At 39.3% G+C, this 13020-nt stretch overlaps 1 protein-coding gene across 2 annotated transcripts in view; it reads left to right on the plus strand.

Annotated features, from left to right (window-relative positions):
* Positions 1–6219, plus strand: part of ANO6 (anoctamin 6) — a 202438-nt gene extending 196219 nt beyond the window's left edge. For both annotated transcript variants that reach the window (XM_081310060.1, XM_081310061.1), the window contains one exon: positions 3058–6219. In XM_081310060.1, coding sequence (XP_081166186.1) covers positions 3058–3264 — 207 coding nt within the window. In that variant the 3' untranslated portion in view covers positions 3265–6219. The remainder of the gene's footprint in view (positions 1–3057) is intronic.
* Positions 6220–13020: the final 6801 nt, after the last annotated feature.

The following is a 13020-nucleotide window of genomic DNA, read 5'->3' on the forward strand; positions in this document are numbered from 1 at the left end:
TCCAGTCCACAGCAGCAAAATCCAGCCTCACAGTGGGTGCCAGTTGTAACTGTACAAGGTTTTGTTCTGCCTCCTGATAGTCAATAAATGAAGAGCAGAGTGATGGAGGGAGAAAGAGCTTCATTAACATGCCAGCATTATTAGAAGATGCCATGCTGTCCCCTTCAGTGACCATGTTGCCCCTTCCCCTAAGGGAGAGTTTAATATGATTTTTCAAGGAAAGATTCATGGAAAGCTAAGCAAATACCAGAGAGGTGGAACCTCTTCTGAAATGTGGGCTAGGTCAACATCTTATCTGGATCATATAGGTCAGTGAGAGTTGCAATCCAGGGGGTCAGAAGATGACATTAGTAATCAGTACAGAAGCTTTGATCACTGGAGTGGCTGGTGTCTTGTTTTTGCTGTGGGCAGCATTTCTGGCAAGCACACTTCCAGGTATGACCTTCTCCCATAACTTGGGAGTAGGGAGTATCTGATAAGGGAGGGTTCGGGACACGCCTAGCTAACTTTAATATGCAGTTGATCTGTAAGTGATAGAGTATGTAAAAGCAAAAAGAAACTTCTGAGAATTGAGTCTCATTCAGTGGGGGAAGGGCTTATGTGTGCTTTTAATGTTACATATAGGAAACCCAAAAAAGATTCCTCTAAAAAGCCATTAGAACTAATAAATTCAGCAATGTTGCAGAATACAAAAGTCACATACAAAAATAATTAGTGTTTCTGTATGTCAATAGTGAATTATGTGAAAAAGCAAGCAAGCAATTTCATTTCTAATAGCTACCAAGAAAAATAAAATATCTAGGAATAAATTTAACCACAGGGGTGAAAGATCTCCATAATGAGAAATATAAAACACTATGAAAGAGAGGATGCAAAAAAAAAAAAATATATCTGGGTTGTATGGACCTTTTAACAATATTGATACTTCTAATCCATGCACAAAGTGATCTTCAGATTCAGTGCAGTCCCTATCAAAGTATCAATTATATTCACAGAACTAGAAAAAATAATCCTAAAATTCATATAAAACAAGAAACTCAAAATGGCCAAAGCAGTATTCTGGTTTCAAAATATACTACAATGGTGTAGTGATTAAAGTGGCATGGTATTAGTATATAATAGACCTACATATCAAAATGAGACAAAATATAGAGCTCAGAAGTGAACCCACACATCTCAAGCCAACTGATCTTCAACAGAGGTGCTAAGAAAGCACATTGGGGAAAAGTGGTCTATTTGGGAAACTGGATATCCAAGCAGAAGAATGAAACTAGACCCCCATCTCTCAATAGTTACACTTAAGTGTTTAATCCATATTGGGTTGGCTTTTGTAAGACCTAAAATTAATAGAAGAAAACAGAGAAAATGTTCAGGACTTTGGGTAACACTCAAAAGCAGAAAGAAAGAAAGAAGAAACATAGCCTACAGGAGCAGAGAAAATATCTGCAAAGCCTACATCTGATGAGGAGTTAATAATCAGGATATGTAAGAAACTCAACTCAAAACACAGAAAACAAACCATAGATAATCCAATTTTTAAAATGGACAGCAGATATAAATAGGTGTTTCTTAACACAAATGGCCAACGTGTGTGTGAAAAAAAATGCTCAACATCAGGTACTATCTGGGAAATACAAATCAAAACCACAATGAAGTATCCCTCCATTTAGAAAGGCTGCGAACAAAGATCGTGGAGAAAAGGACACCATCATAAGCTCTTGCTGGGAATGTAGATTAATATACCCATTATGGAATGGAAGTTCACAAAATTAAAAATAGAACTACCATATGACCCAGCAACCCTGCTACATTCAAAAGAAATCAGTATGTGGAACAGACACCAGCACTCCCATATAGATGGCAGCATTGCTCACAATAGCCAAGAAATAGAAGCAACCTCAGTTTACATAGAGTGATAAATGGATTTTTAGAAGGTACCTGTACACAATGGAATAGTATTCATCAATTAAAGGGGTGAGATCTTGTCATTTGTGGCAGAATGGATGGAATTGGAAATTCATAGACATTGAGAGTAGTATAGTAGTAACCAGAGGCTGGGAAGAGTATGGAGAAGGCAGGAATGAGGGAATATTGGCAAATGGACAGCGAGTTATGATTACACAGGCGAATTAAGTTGTTCGAATGTTCTTTTGCACAGTAGAATGAATACAGGTCTTGACAATATCCTGTATATTTCCAAAATATTACAAGAAAGGACTATCTTTGCACCACAAAGAAATAATGTTTAGGGGAGTAAATATGTATTGAAACATCACATGGTACCCTAAACGTGCAATGTTTATGTATTTTTTCAGTCAAATTTAAAATTTCTCATGCTTCACTGGCCATTCCTTCTCAATGGCTTTGCCAGTCCCTTTCTCCTTCCTTCTCAATGATCCTGGGATTCATTCCTTTATGGTCATCTTTTTACCCTCTTGGTAATCTCTTGCACTCTGTTCACTTTAAATACCAACTATATGCCAATGGACCTAAAAATTGATATTTTTAAAGTATTCTCCAGAGTCCAACCCAAGAATCCAGCTGCCTAGTTTTTCTTCGAATATCTCATAGATCTCTCAACTGTACTGCCACACATTCCTATATTTTCTTACATCCACTTCCAATAGTCTTCCCATAATCCATCCCTTGGTCCATGCCATCCAGCCTGCCCCCTCTTGATTTTGGCAGCTCTCTCTCTCACCAGTTTCTCTATCCAGAGTTCTTAGAGCCTCTTGTTTATTTTTCTCTTTTTTCTCAACCCTAGAAAAAGGGCACACAAAGTATAACAACCAAATTGAGTGTCCTGTTTTTTTAAAAAATTCAATGTGTGTTTTGAGGGCCTTCATTTCATCTTTATCCTTTATAACTGATGTATCCCACATAGGGTGATGCATTCTTTAACATAACAAATCTGTACCTTTCTAAAGTAGCAAAGAGATGTTCATTCCATACCCTGGCATGCACACAGCATGTCCACTATCTTGTCCATATATACCACAATGACAAGCAAACCCTCCATTTCCTTGTGACTGACATTTTTCTTCTTCTCTCCTGCAGCACATCATCTACTCTGTGAAGTTTTTAATTTCCTATATCATTCCGGATGTATCCAAAAGCACGAGGAGCAAAATCAAGAGAGAGAAGTACCTAACCCAGAAGCTACTACATGAGAGTCACCTCAAAGATATGACGAAAAACATGGGAGCTATAGCCGAGAGGATGGTAGAAGTGGTAGATAACAATCTACGACCAAAATTAGAATGAAAGCTTTATGTTCCGAGAAGCACTTTAAAGAATTTAGCTCTGTCAAAATATATTATGAATCACTAATGAGAATGTTTAAGTTAAATCACTTGGGCAAACGTGAACCGTTAACTTTTGCCAATTTCATGTATTTTATTTTTCAGTTTCAGCTAGTGATGCAAAAACTGAAGAATATAAAACATATCAAGAAGGGCATAAAACTAATCACCTGGAAAACCTAATATGCTACCTTCTTTGATAAATTGGAATTTTAGTAACCCAGTGTGCTTAGCAGCCACCCCTTGAAAGCAGAATGGATCCTTTTTTCTATTTGATTACTGTATCATCCCTTCCTATTCTCAAGCACATGATCTCCTTTATTTTTAGGTAGTGTTTTTTCTCTTTAGTTCACCAAATATAGTCCAGTTATCTTTTTCTTACCATAATTAAAGACTAGACATGCTACCACTTTAATAGCTTTTATACAATTAAAAACATTGCTTACTCAGAATTGAGTTTGAATGCGGTATTAAGTGGCAAGTAGAATTCTTAATATTTAGGTGTATTATCGCATCCCTACAGAAAGAAACCTCACATAATAGGGAGCAGTTTGTCTCCATTTTGGCCCGTCTTTGCGTGTCAAATAAATGTTCGTAGTGGACTGAAATGACGATAGCCAAGTTTTGAAACATTTATTAACCCATAGTGACACCTTCTACCTTCTAGGATCACTCCTAGAATGATCTGTGCCTCATCAATGGTGACTGCCTTGCGATCTCAAGGAAATAAGGTGACAAAAGTAGGGATAGGTACAGATTCAAATAGAAGTGTAACTGTTCAATCTGGATGACTAAGTTGCCTCTTCTAAAGATGTGTAGTTTCTTGGGAGAAAATGATAATTGAATGATTAAAATTACATTTTTATCAACATAATGTTCTGGAAAAGAGAAGCCCATCAGATTCCCACCAGTCAACTTTTATGCACCAAACACAGGAGGTACATTACTGCAAATCACTAAGCGCCTTTGCAAATAGCTCACGGTGTGGCCTTCATGGCATGACCATGCTGTGTGGGGTCCAGGGGCAGCAGGTGCCCTAACTGTGAGCCACACCACTGTGGGCTTGTGTGGGGAGCCCTTTCATCAGGGGTGCAGCCTGTCTGTTTCTGTATGCCAAAGTGATTGACCTAACAAAGCAGTTGCCCCCATGAACGTGTCTTCCTGCACCTTCCACCCTCAGATTCTGGGCCCCGTAACTCATTTGTAATTGTATGTTTGCACTAGAAATAAGTATATTCAGATTGTTAGTCAAAAAAGGAAACTCTGGATTTGATTTCAGCTTGCAGCCTCCTCTAGGGCCAAGTAGGAAGTAAAGGGTAAAAAGGAACGATTTGGTCACAAAAACCCTACCATCAGCTGGAGGTCACCTCCTGAAGTCCTGCACCACTATGCTTATCTTACTCTCAAGTTTTGCTCCGCTAGCCGTCCACTGTGCTTTACTGCCTTTTAAGAGTCAGGCCCTGCAGTAGGTCTGGAAAAGACACAGGGCCTACACTTCTTTCTGTTGGCTGGCAACAGGTCAGTGCTGCGTGAAGAAGGCTGTTCCTGCTGCATGGGCCTCTACCCACTGGGATTCTGTTAAATGCTCAGGTGCCCTAGGAAACAACCTATCAGTATCCCAGCAGGAAAGGGAAGTGAAACATGTTTCAATAATCAGATACAGATCGCAGTTTTTAAAGAGCCTGCCATCATGAATGTTTCAAAATTTAAAAAAAGCAGTATTCTGAGCTTTTGAATTGCCCCAATGGATCATAGACATTTCTCCACCTTCCTTTATCATGCATGTTGACACTGTGGTCAGAGAGCCCAAAGCAGGCCATATGAGATCTCGCTGCACTGGGACAAGAGATGAATGTCTTCCCACTGGAGGGAACTATTTCTCATTTCCGCACAGCCTAGGTGGAGCACCACTGTTCCTTTTCCCACCCTCTGAGACACTGCTCCTGGAGGTGCGCGTCGCCTTCTCTCTTATTACCTCTTCTCCGAAGTATGTGACTATCTCCTAGCATTTGATTCATCAACTACTTACTGTTTATGTCATCATAGAAAAGGAAATGTTTTTGCCTTATCTCTTTGTATATGCTATAGAATTAAAAAAAAAATGTGCATTTATGTGTTCATAGCCCCAGCTGACAGAATCCTCTTCAGAGTTTAAAAATGTGCTGCTATGGACAGGGGCTTTAAAACCCTCACATTTCTAAAGGCAGAAAATGATGTCTGACTCTGCCAAGATGCCAAAAAAAGCTAACTTGCAGTGGAGACCAGGGTCCCCCATAACTTCAGCAGTGTTCATGTGTCTAGTGCTACTTGTCAGAGAAAAATGGACTGTGATTGCATCAGCAAATGGGAGAGATGCCCCCTTCTCCCAGGAGCACCAAGGGGCATGGAAGTTGGCCTGTGACGGGAGGATCTGGCCCTCAACCTGTTCAGTGTTAACCACTATAAAATTTTTAGCTTTATATCCTGTGTATTGCCTGTGAGTTTTAATGGATTGAAGCATTAGACCCACTACTCAGGGGATTTTTCTTTAAACTCCCTCAGATATTTTAGATATCTTAGTAGAAATGAAAAGCCATCATTTTTGTTTTGAAACTAAACCAGGCCGTCTTGTAAAATGTTTGTCACAAAATACCCGCCTTTGTGTTACATGTGCATCTAGGAGTTCACAGAACATTAATTCACAATAGGGGGCAGAATGTGATCTGTTGGTGAAACACATCTTGTACCATTTTCTTGTGTTCATATTATAATGTGTTTGAAAAGTTAAAAGTGTCTGAGCAACTTAACTAAAGAGGAACTGAAATATTCATACTTTTCCTACACTGTGGCAAAAGATGTAAAGTTTGTAATTAATGTTAATTTCTATGCATTTTGATATTCTTTTATAATTATGAGCATTTTAATAAATTCATTTTTTTACAAACAGTGCTCTGTTCTAGTGCATAAGTTTCCTAAGAATGAGAACACCTTTATATGCCATTTATTAGTGACCAGTTATGTATCACTTAGCAAATATGTACTTTTGTGTAAATTATATCTAAAATTGTATTTTCACAGCTGAAGTTTACTTTAGAACATAGTTTTTCCAGGAAAAATTTGGGATGGGGTTTCAGAGCTGCCACATACAGATGTTGGAATTGAGCCCTGCATAAGACCCTGAACACCAGCCTCAGGGACTCCCAGTGCAGCTACCAGTGGACGGACGGAAGGGTGCTTTTCTTTAATTTCCTGAAGGCATCTTCACTTGCTAAACCAGGGTTGCAAGGAACACTGTCACACAGGAAGGATGAGTCACTGAGTTCAGAAAGACTCTGTACCTAGAGTCATACAGAAAGGGGGATTTTTTGAGAGGAACATAAAGGATAATCTCATTACAAAATTAAAACTTTCAATAGCATGCGGATATCTTGAGAGGACAAGGTGGCTGAATAGAGGGGGCCCAGCACTCACCATCTTCTCCACAAAGAACAACCAATATAATAGGTGTATAGCTGGGTTTGGAGGCGAGTGGCCACTGGAAATGAGCAGGAGAGACTAAAACCTGGTAAGATTACGCTGGAACAACAGCATCCTAAGAAGAACAAAATCTCTTTGCATCTGTGGAGCCAGGATCCACAGCCAGAGGAGCTCAAGGGGTTCCCCCTTTGCAGGGGTAGGGGGTAAAAGAGCCCCAGGGGAATGTGGGTGCTGGCAATCCCAACACTGGCTCACTGTCTTACAGGCCAGGGAGGTAAGTGTTCTGTCAAGTAAGTATTCTGAAATTTGCATAATTGCTTTGTTTTGGGATCTCACATCATCTCCTATGTAACCTCCAGGGTGCCATAGCCTGGAGCCATACTGAGAAGGAAGCTATTGTCTGAATTTAGACTGCTCTAGGTCAGAAACCCCTGCAAAAACTCACCTCTGGAATTCCACAGGCATTCCACTGTACTGTCTCATGGAATAGCTGCCCCATGAGCACAACTTGGCCCAGCATAGTAACTTTGACCCAAGCCCACTAGGTGCAGCTGCACTGTAGGGGACAGGAGTTACGACACAGAGGATGCTCCACTCAAGAACCACAAAAGCAAGTTCACCCTTTGAAAACCAGGCCTGAGGCTTGCTGAATGTAGACTCCCACCAGGAATGAAGGCAGGCACCCCCATGGCTCTGGCCTCCTCTCCCCACTACCCCATGCTCAGGGCCTGTTACAAAACAGGGAGGGAACGCCTCAGTTTCATCTCTGGTCCTACTAGTAAGGACCTAGCTGAGAGTCCTTTAAGCAACTCTAGCTCCAGCTGTTGCCCTACAACCAGGCATGCACAGCTGGGGTAGGAGGATGGGAGCAGGGTACCAAGTGCAACTTGTCCAGCTCTGGCTAAGGTCCCACTCCTGGGCAGGCACTACCACCAAAGCAGTACAGAGAACATCATGGTTCCTGCTGTCACCCAATCTATGTGGTTCCCACCCAAGTTACCTGACCACACACTGCTGTCAGGATCAGGTGTGAATGCCACTTCCTCTTCTCATGAAGCATCTGGTTATAGGACAAGGACCTCAGGCCCTACATCACTGCTAGTAGCACAGCTAGCATCAGTAAAGCCCGAGGAAACCCCCACTCTCATTGTAGGACAGCCACACCATGAACACTCCACATCTACCGATTTCTACACCACACCTGCCTGAAGTGCTATAATACCCCACTCTTGTGTGGCTACAGAGACAGTGGGTCTTTATGACTCTGCCATAGTACATACTGTGCCCAGCTAAAATCAAAGCCAATATTGCATAACAAACACCCTAAGACATTTTCAGAAGAAAGTTGCTTAGGAAGGTAACCAACTCATGAAAATGGTAGAAATACCTAATTCACCAGATGCATAAATCCCAACATAGGAACACAATAAATATACAAAAACAAGATACAAAAGAGTTATTTGGAAGTGTTAACAGAGTCCAACAAAAAAGGGATGAAATGCTTGATTCAGAATCTAAAAGAATGATCATTTAAAAACTCAATGAGCTCCAAGAGAATACAGATAAACAAATGAAATTAGGAAGGCAGGATATAAATTAGGAATTATGCAAAAAAAAAAAAAAGTATCTTGAGCCAGGCGGGGTGGACATGCCTGTAATCCCAGAGGCTTGGGAGGCTAGGACAGGAATATTATGAGTTCAAAGCCAGCCTCAGCAATTTAGCAAGGCACTAAGCAACTCAGTGAGACCCGTCTCTAATAAAATAGAAAACAGGGTTAGGGATATGGCTCAGTGGTCGAGTGTCCCTAAGTTCACTCCCTGGTATCCCCTCCCCATTTTTGACATACCTAAAGGCAAGGAGAAACAATGTTAAGGACACAGAAAACCTAGTCTATGAAATAATTCAAAACCTGCCTAATCTTGACCAAGATATGGACATCCATGTACAGGATAATTATAGAGCCCTAAATAGACATGACCAGAAAAGATCCTCACCACAGCATTTATTATAGTCACAGTACAAAAACAAACAATACAAAGAATTTTTACATCTACAAGAGAAAAATCACATTTAAGGTCATTTCCATTATTTTGACAGAAAATTTCTCAGCAGAAATTTGCCCTATAGACCAGAAGGAGATGGAATGACATATTCCAAGTCTTAAAAATAATTACCAACCAAGAATACTATAGCCTGCAAGTCTGTCCTTTGGAAATTAATAAGATACAAGCAAAAACAGAATTCATGACCACTAACCCAGCCTTAACAGGATACATGAGGGAGTCCTACATCCATAAAGAAAAGAAAGATAACTACTATAATAAAAGCATGTAAAAGCATAAATTCCATTAAAACAAGAGATAATAGTATACCTATAAGAAACTCACTTCACAAGACATACAAACTGAAAGGTGAAAGGATAGAAAATGATATTCTAAGAAAATGTAAACTAAAAGCAAGCAGGAATAGGTCTACTTATATCTGACAAGAGATATTAAGATAAAAACTATAAGAGAAAGAAGGACACTATATAATGAATGACCAAGAGATCAATTCAACATGAACTTAGAATAATTATAAATCTAGGGCTGGGAATGTGGCTCAGGCGCGCTGGTCTGGCATGCGTGCGGCCCGGGTTCAATCCTCAGCACCACATACCAAAGATGTTGTGTCCGCCGAGAATTAAAAAATAAATATTAAAAATTCTCTCTCTCTCTCCCTCTCTCCCTCCCTCCTCTCTCACTCTCTTTAAAAAATTATAAATCGGGCTGGGGATGTGGCTCAAGCGGTAGCGCGCTCGCCTGGCATGCGTGCGGCCCGGGTTCGATCCTCAGCACCACATACCAACAAAGATGTTGTGTCTGCCGAGAACTAAAAAATAAATATTAAAAATTCTCTCTCTCTCTCTCTCTCTCTCTCTCTCCCCTCTCTCACTCTCTCTTTAAAAAAAAAATTATAAATCTATAAACACTGAATGTTGGAGCACCCAATTTTATAAAACACTATTAAACCTAAAGACAGAGAGAAAACTCCCTACTGTTGTTGTATTGGAGCCTAACACCCTACTTTGATCAATGAACATATCATCCAAACAAAAAATTAGCAAACATCAGAATTATGCTATAATGTGGATAGAATGGACTTACTAGACATTAATAGAACATTCCATCCAACTGCTCATGAATACATATACTTTCAATAGCACATGGAACTTTTTATAGAATAGACCACACCTTAGGTCAAACAAGTTTTAACAAATTCAAGAAAGTGAAATTATATCCTGTATTTTTTCTGATCATAAAAAAATTAGAAATTATACAAACACATAGGGATTGAACAAAAACACTATTGAATGAACAGCATATTATCAAGGAAGTCAGAAGAGAGATTTAAATTTTTCAAAATAACATACCAAAACCTGTGGGATGCAGCAAAAGCACAACTAAGGGGCATATATCAGTGATTATCTACATTAAAAAAAAAACAGGTCTCAAATAAGCAGTCTAAGGATGAACACCAAGGACTTAGAAAAGCACGAAAAAGGCAAACCCATAATTGGTAGAAGGAAAGAAATGGCAAAGATCACAACAGAAATTAATGAAATAGGGGCTAGAGCTGGAGCTCAGTGGTAGAGTGCTTGCCTCACATGTGTGAGGCATTGGGTTTAATCCTCAGCACCACATAAAGATAAATAAACAAAGATACTGTGTCCATCTAATGCCAAAATATGTTTTTTTTAAAAAGAAATCAACAAAATAGAAGCTTTAAAAAATACATATAAAGTAGTCATAAAACAGAATTGGGTCTCTGAAAACAAATTTTTTTCAAATCTTTTCTTTGCTAAGAAAAAAAAGAATACCAGAATAAATAAAATTGGAGATAAAGAAGGAGACATTATAACTGATACCACTAAATATAAAGGATCATTAGGTATTACAATGAAAACTAATGCTAACAAATGGGAAAACAGAAGAAATGAACAAATTTCTGAACATACGTGACCTAGAAAAATTGAACTCAGAGGAGATAAAATACCCAAATAGACCAATAACAAGTAAGGAGATCAAATGAGTAATAAAGACTGTTACAACAAAACAAAAGCCCCTGATCCAATTGCTTCACTGCTGAATTTTACCGAACTTCAAAAGAACACCAATGCTTCTCAAACCGTTCCACAGAATTTAATGACAGGGAAGCCTTCCAAACTCATTCTGTGAGGCAAGTATTACCCTGTTACTGAAAGCTGACAAGGACGCAACAAAAAACTATAGACTAATATCCTTGATGAAGATAGAAGCAAAATTTCTCAATTTGAATTCAGTAGCACATCAAAAAGATCATTCACAATGATCAAATTGGTTTCATCCCAGGAAGATGATATGCTTCAACATAAGCATATCAGGAAATATATCCCACTCAACAAAATGAAGAATAAAAGCATAAATCAGCTAAATACATGTAGAAAAAGCATTTGATAAAATTCAACATCCCTTCATGGTAAAAGCCCTGGGAAACAAACTAGACATAGAAGAATTGTATTTCACCATAATAAAGGCTATACATGGCAAACCCACAGCGAACATCATACTGAATGGGGAGAAGATGAAAGCATTTCCTCTAAGATCAGTCCCTTCTCACTGCTCCCAGTCAGAAACAAAAACAAATTTCTAGTACTGTGGTATCTAATTGCTTTGGTAATTACTTAAGAGAAAGTAATTAAAAAGCACACAAATTGAAAGGGAAGAAGTCACATTATCTCCATTTGTACATGATGATTTTATATGTAAGGAAACCTAAAAGGTTCATCAAAATATTATTAGAACTGATACATGAATTCAAGCAAAGGCTTGTTTTCATTTGGGTGGCCTTCATTTATTTTCACATCCCTATCAATACAATGGAGGTGGCAGCTTGCTGGGCATGTAGGACAGATGTCAGGAAGTGTTAGTGTGGCTAATTCCTACCTTTGAATGATTCTGGTGTTGGGGGGGGGGGGACTATTGGTAGTTATAGCCAATGAATCTTGTGAAAATGTCAATTGGACCACCAGGAATGGAGCTGAGAACTTAACATGGAATCTTGCCTTTGAGAGGCAGTGGGGAATCTATGGAAGGCTTCAGAAGGAAACACTGGACAAAAAAATATCTCATCTTTGCCCCTGGTGAGGACTCATCTGCCCGATCTCCTCAGATCTCTCATAGTGCTCTTGGAGCCTGCGTACCTACATATTGAAATGGGAATTTGATAGCAGTTTTTACCATAGGGGGACTGCCATGCATTCCTGAGAAGAGGGGTGGGGAGAATTGACTCACCTAGAGCCTTCAGATGCCATGGAGCATTCAAGCTTAAATTGGAGGGAAAGCAATCCTGAGATAACTGGCTAGGACAATCTCATCTTGTTTGGGGAGATGTTTTCTTTGATTATGAAACTAGGTTTCACAAATGATCTTTAACAGTATTTCCATTTCCCATCAGATAAAGTAGATAAGATGGCTAGCTCATTAGACCCCTTGCCTTGTTTCCTAAAATGACTCAGTATGTGGAATATTTTGCAATGCTACAGTGATTTGCTTTTTGTCACTTAACTTATTGGAAGATTGTCTGGCACTTCAGGGGAATTGTTTCTCTTTTGCTTGTCTGGACTCTTCATCATGATCCTACCTAGTTCTTGTACTTTGAGTTCTCAAAAGAAGTGGCTCTAACAAGTATAGTAGAATCACTAATATTGTTCATAGTAGATCAGTATATTTATGGTCACAGAGACCCTGCCGTTACTTTCTCTCTTGTCATTATTAGGTACGGTAAGAAATGAATCTATCACTGATGGGGAAACTGCCCCTAAGTTGCCTGCTTGGTGGCACAGGACAAGCTACAAGCATTGACTTCTACAAAACTCAAGGGCTTACTTCACCAGTCTGCTGCAAACATCTCTTTTCTCCTGTTCTCCAATCATTTTTTAAGGAACCCACTGGCCATGCTGCAAACTAAACCAAATCTTTGTCATCTGTGAACAGAATCCTGAGGCAAATATATTCCCTCCCTTACCACCCAGCCCAAATATTAAAAGCTATGAGAAAAGGAACAGAAATTAGAAACTTTACCTGTATAGAAAGCAATTATTTTAATCTAGTTACCCAAGTATCTCAAGAATATAGTTGGCCTCACCAAAAATACCTCATGTTTTAATTAGAGTACACAAGTACATTTGAGGTATAACAAAAAGTTACCAAGTGGGGAAAACTGGGCAATGTTTGGGTAGAA

The sequence above is a fragment of the Spermophilus citellus genome, assembly GCF_964194105.1.
Source record: "Spermophilus citellus genome assembly, chromosome: 10".
Lineage (NCBI taxonomy): Eukaryota > Metazoa > Chordata > Mammalia > Rodentia > Sciuridae > Spermophilus > Spermophilus citellus.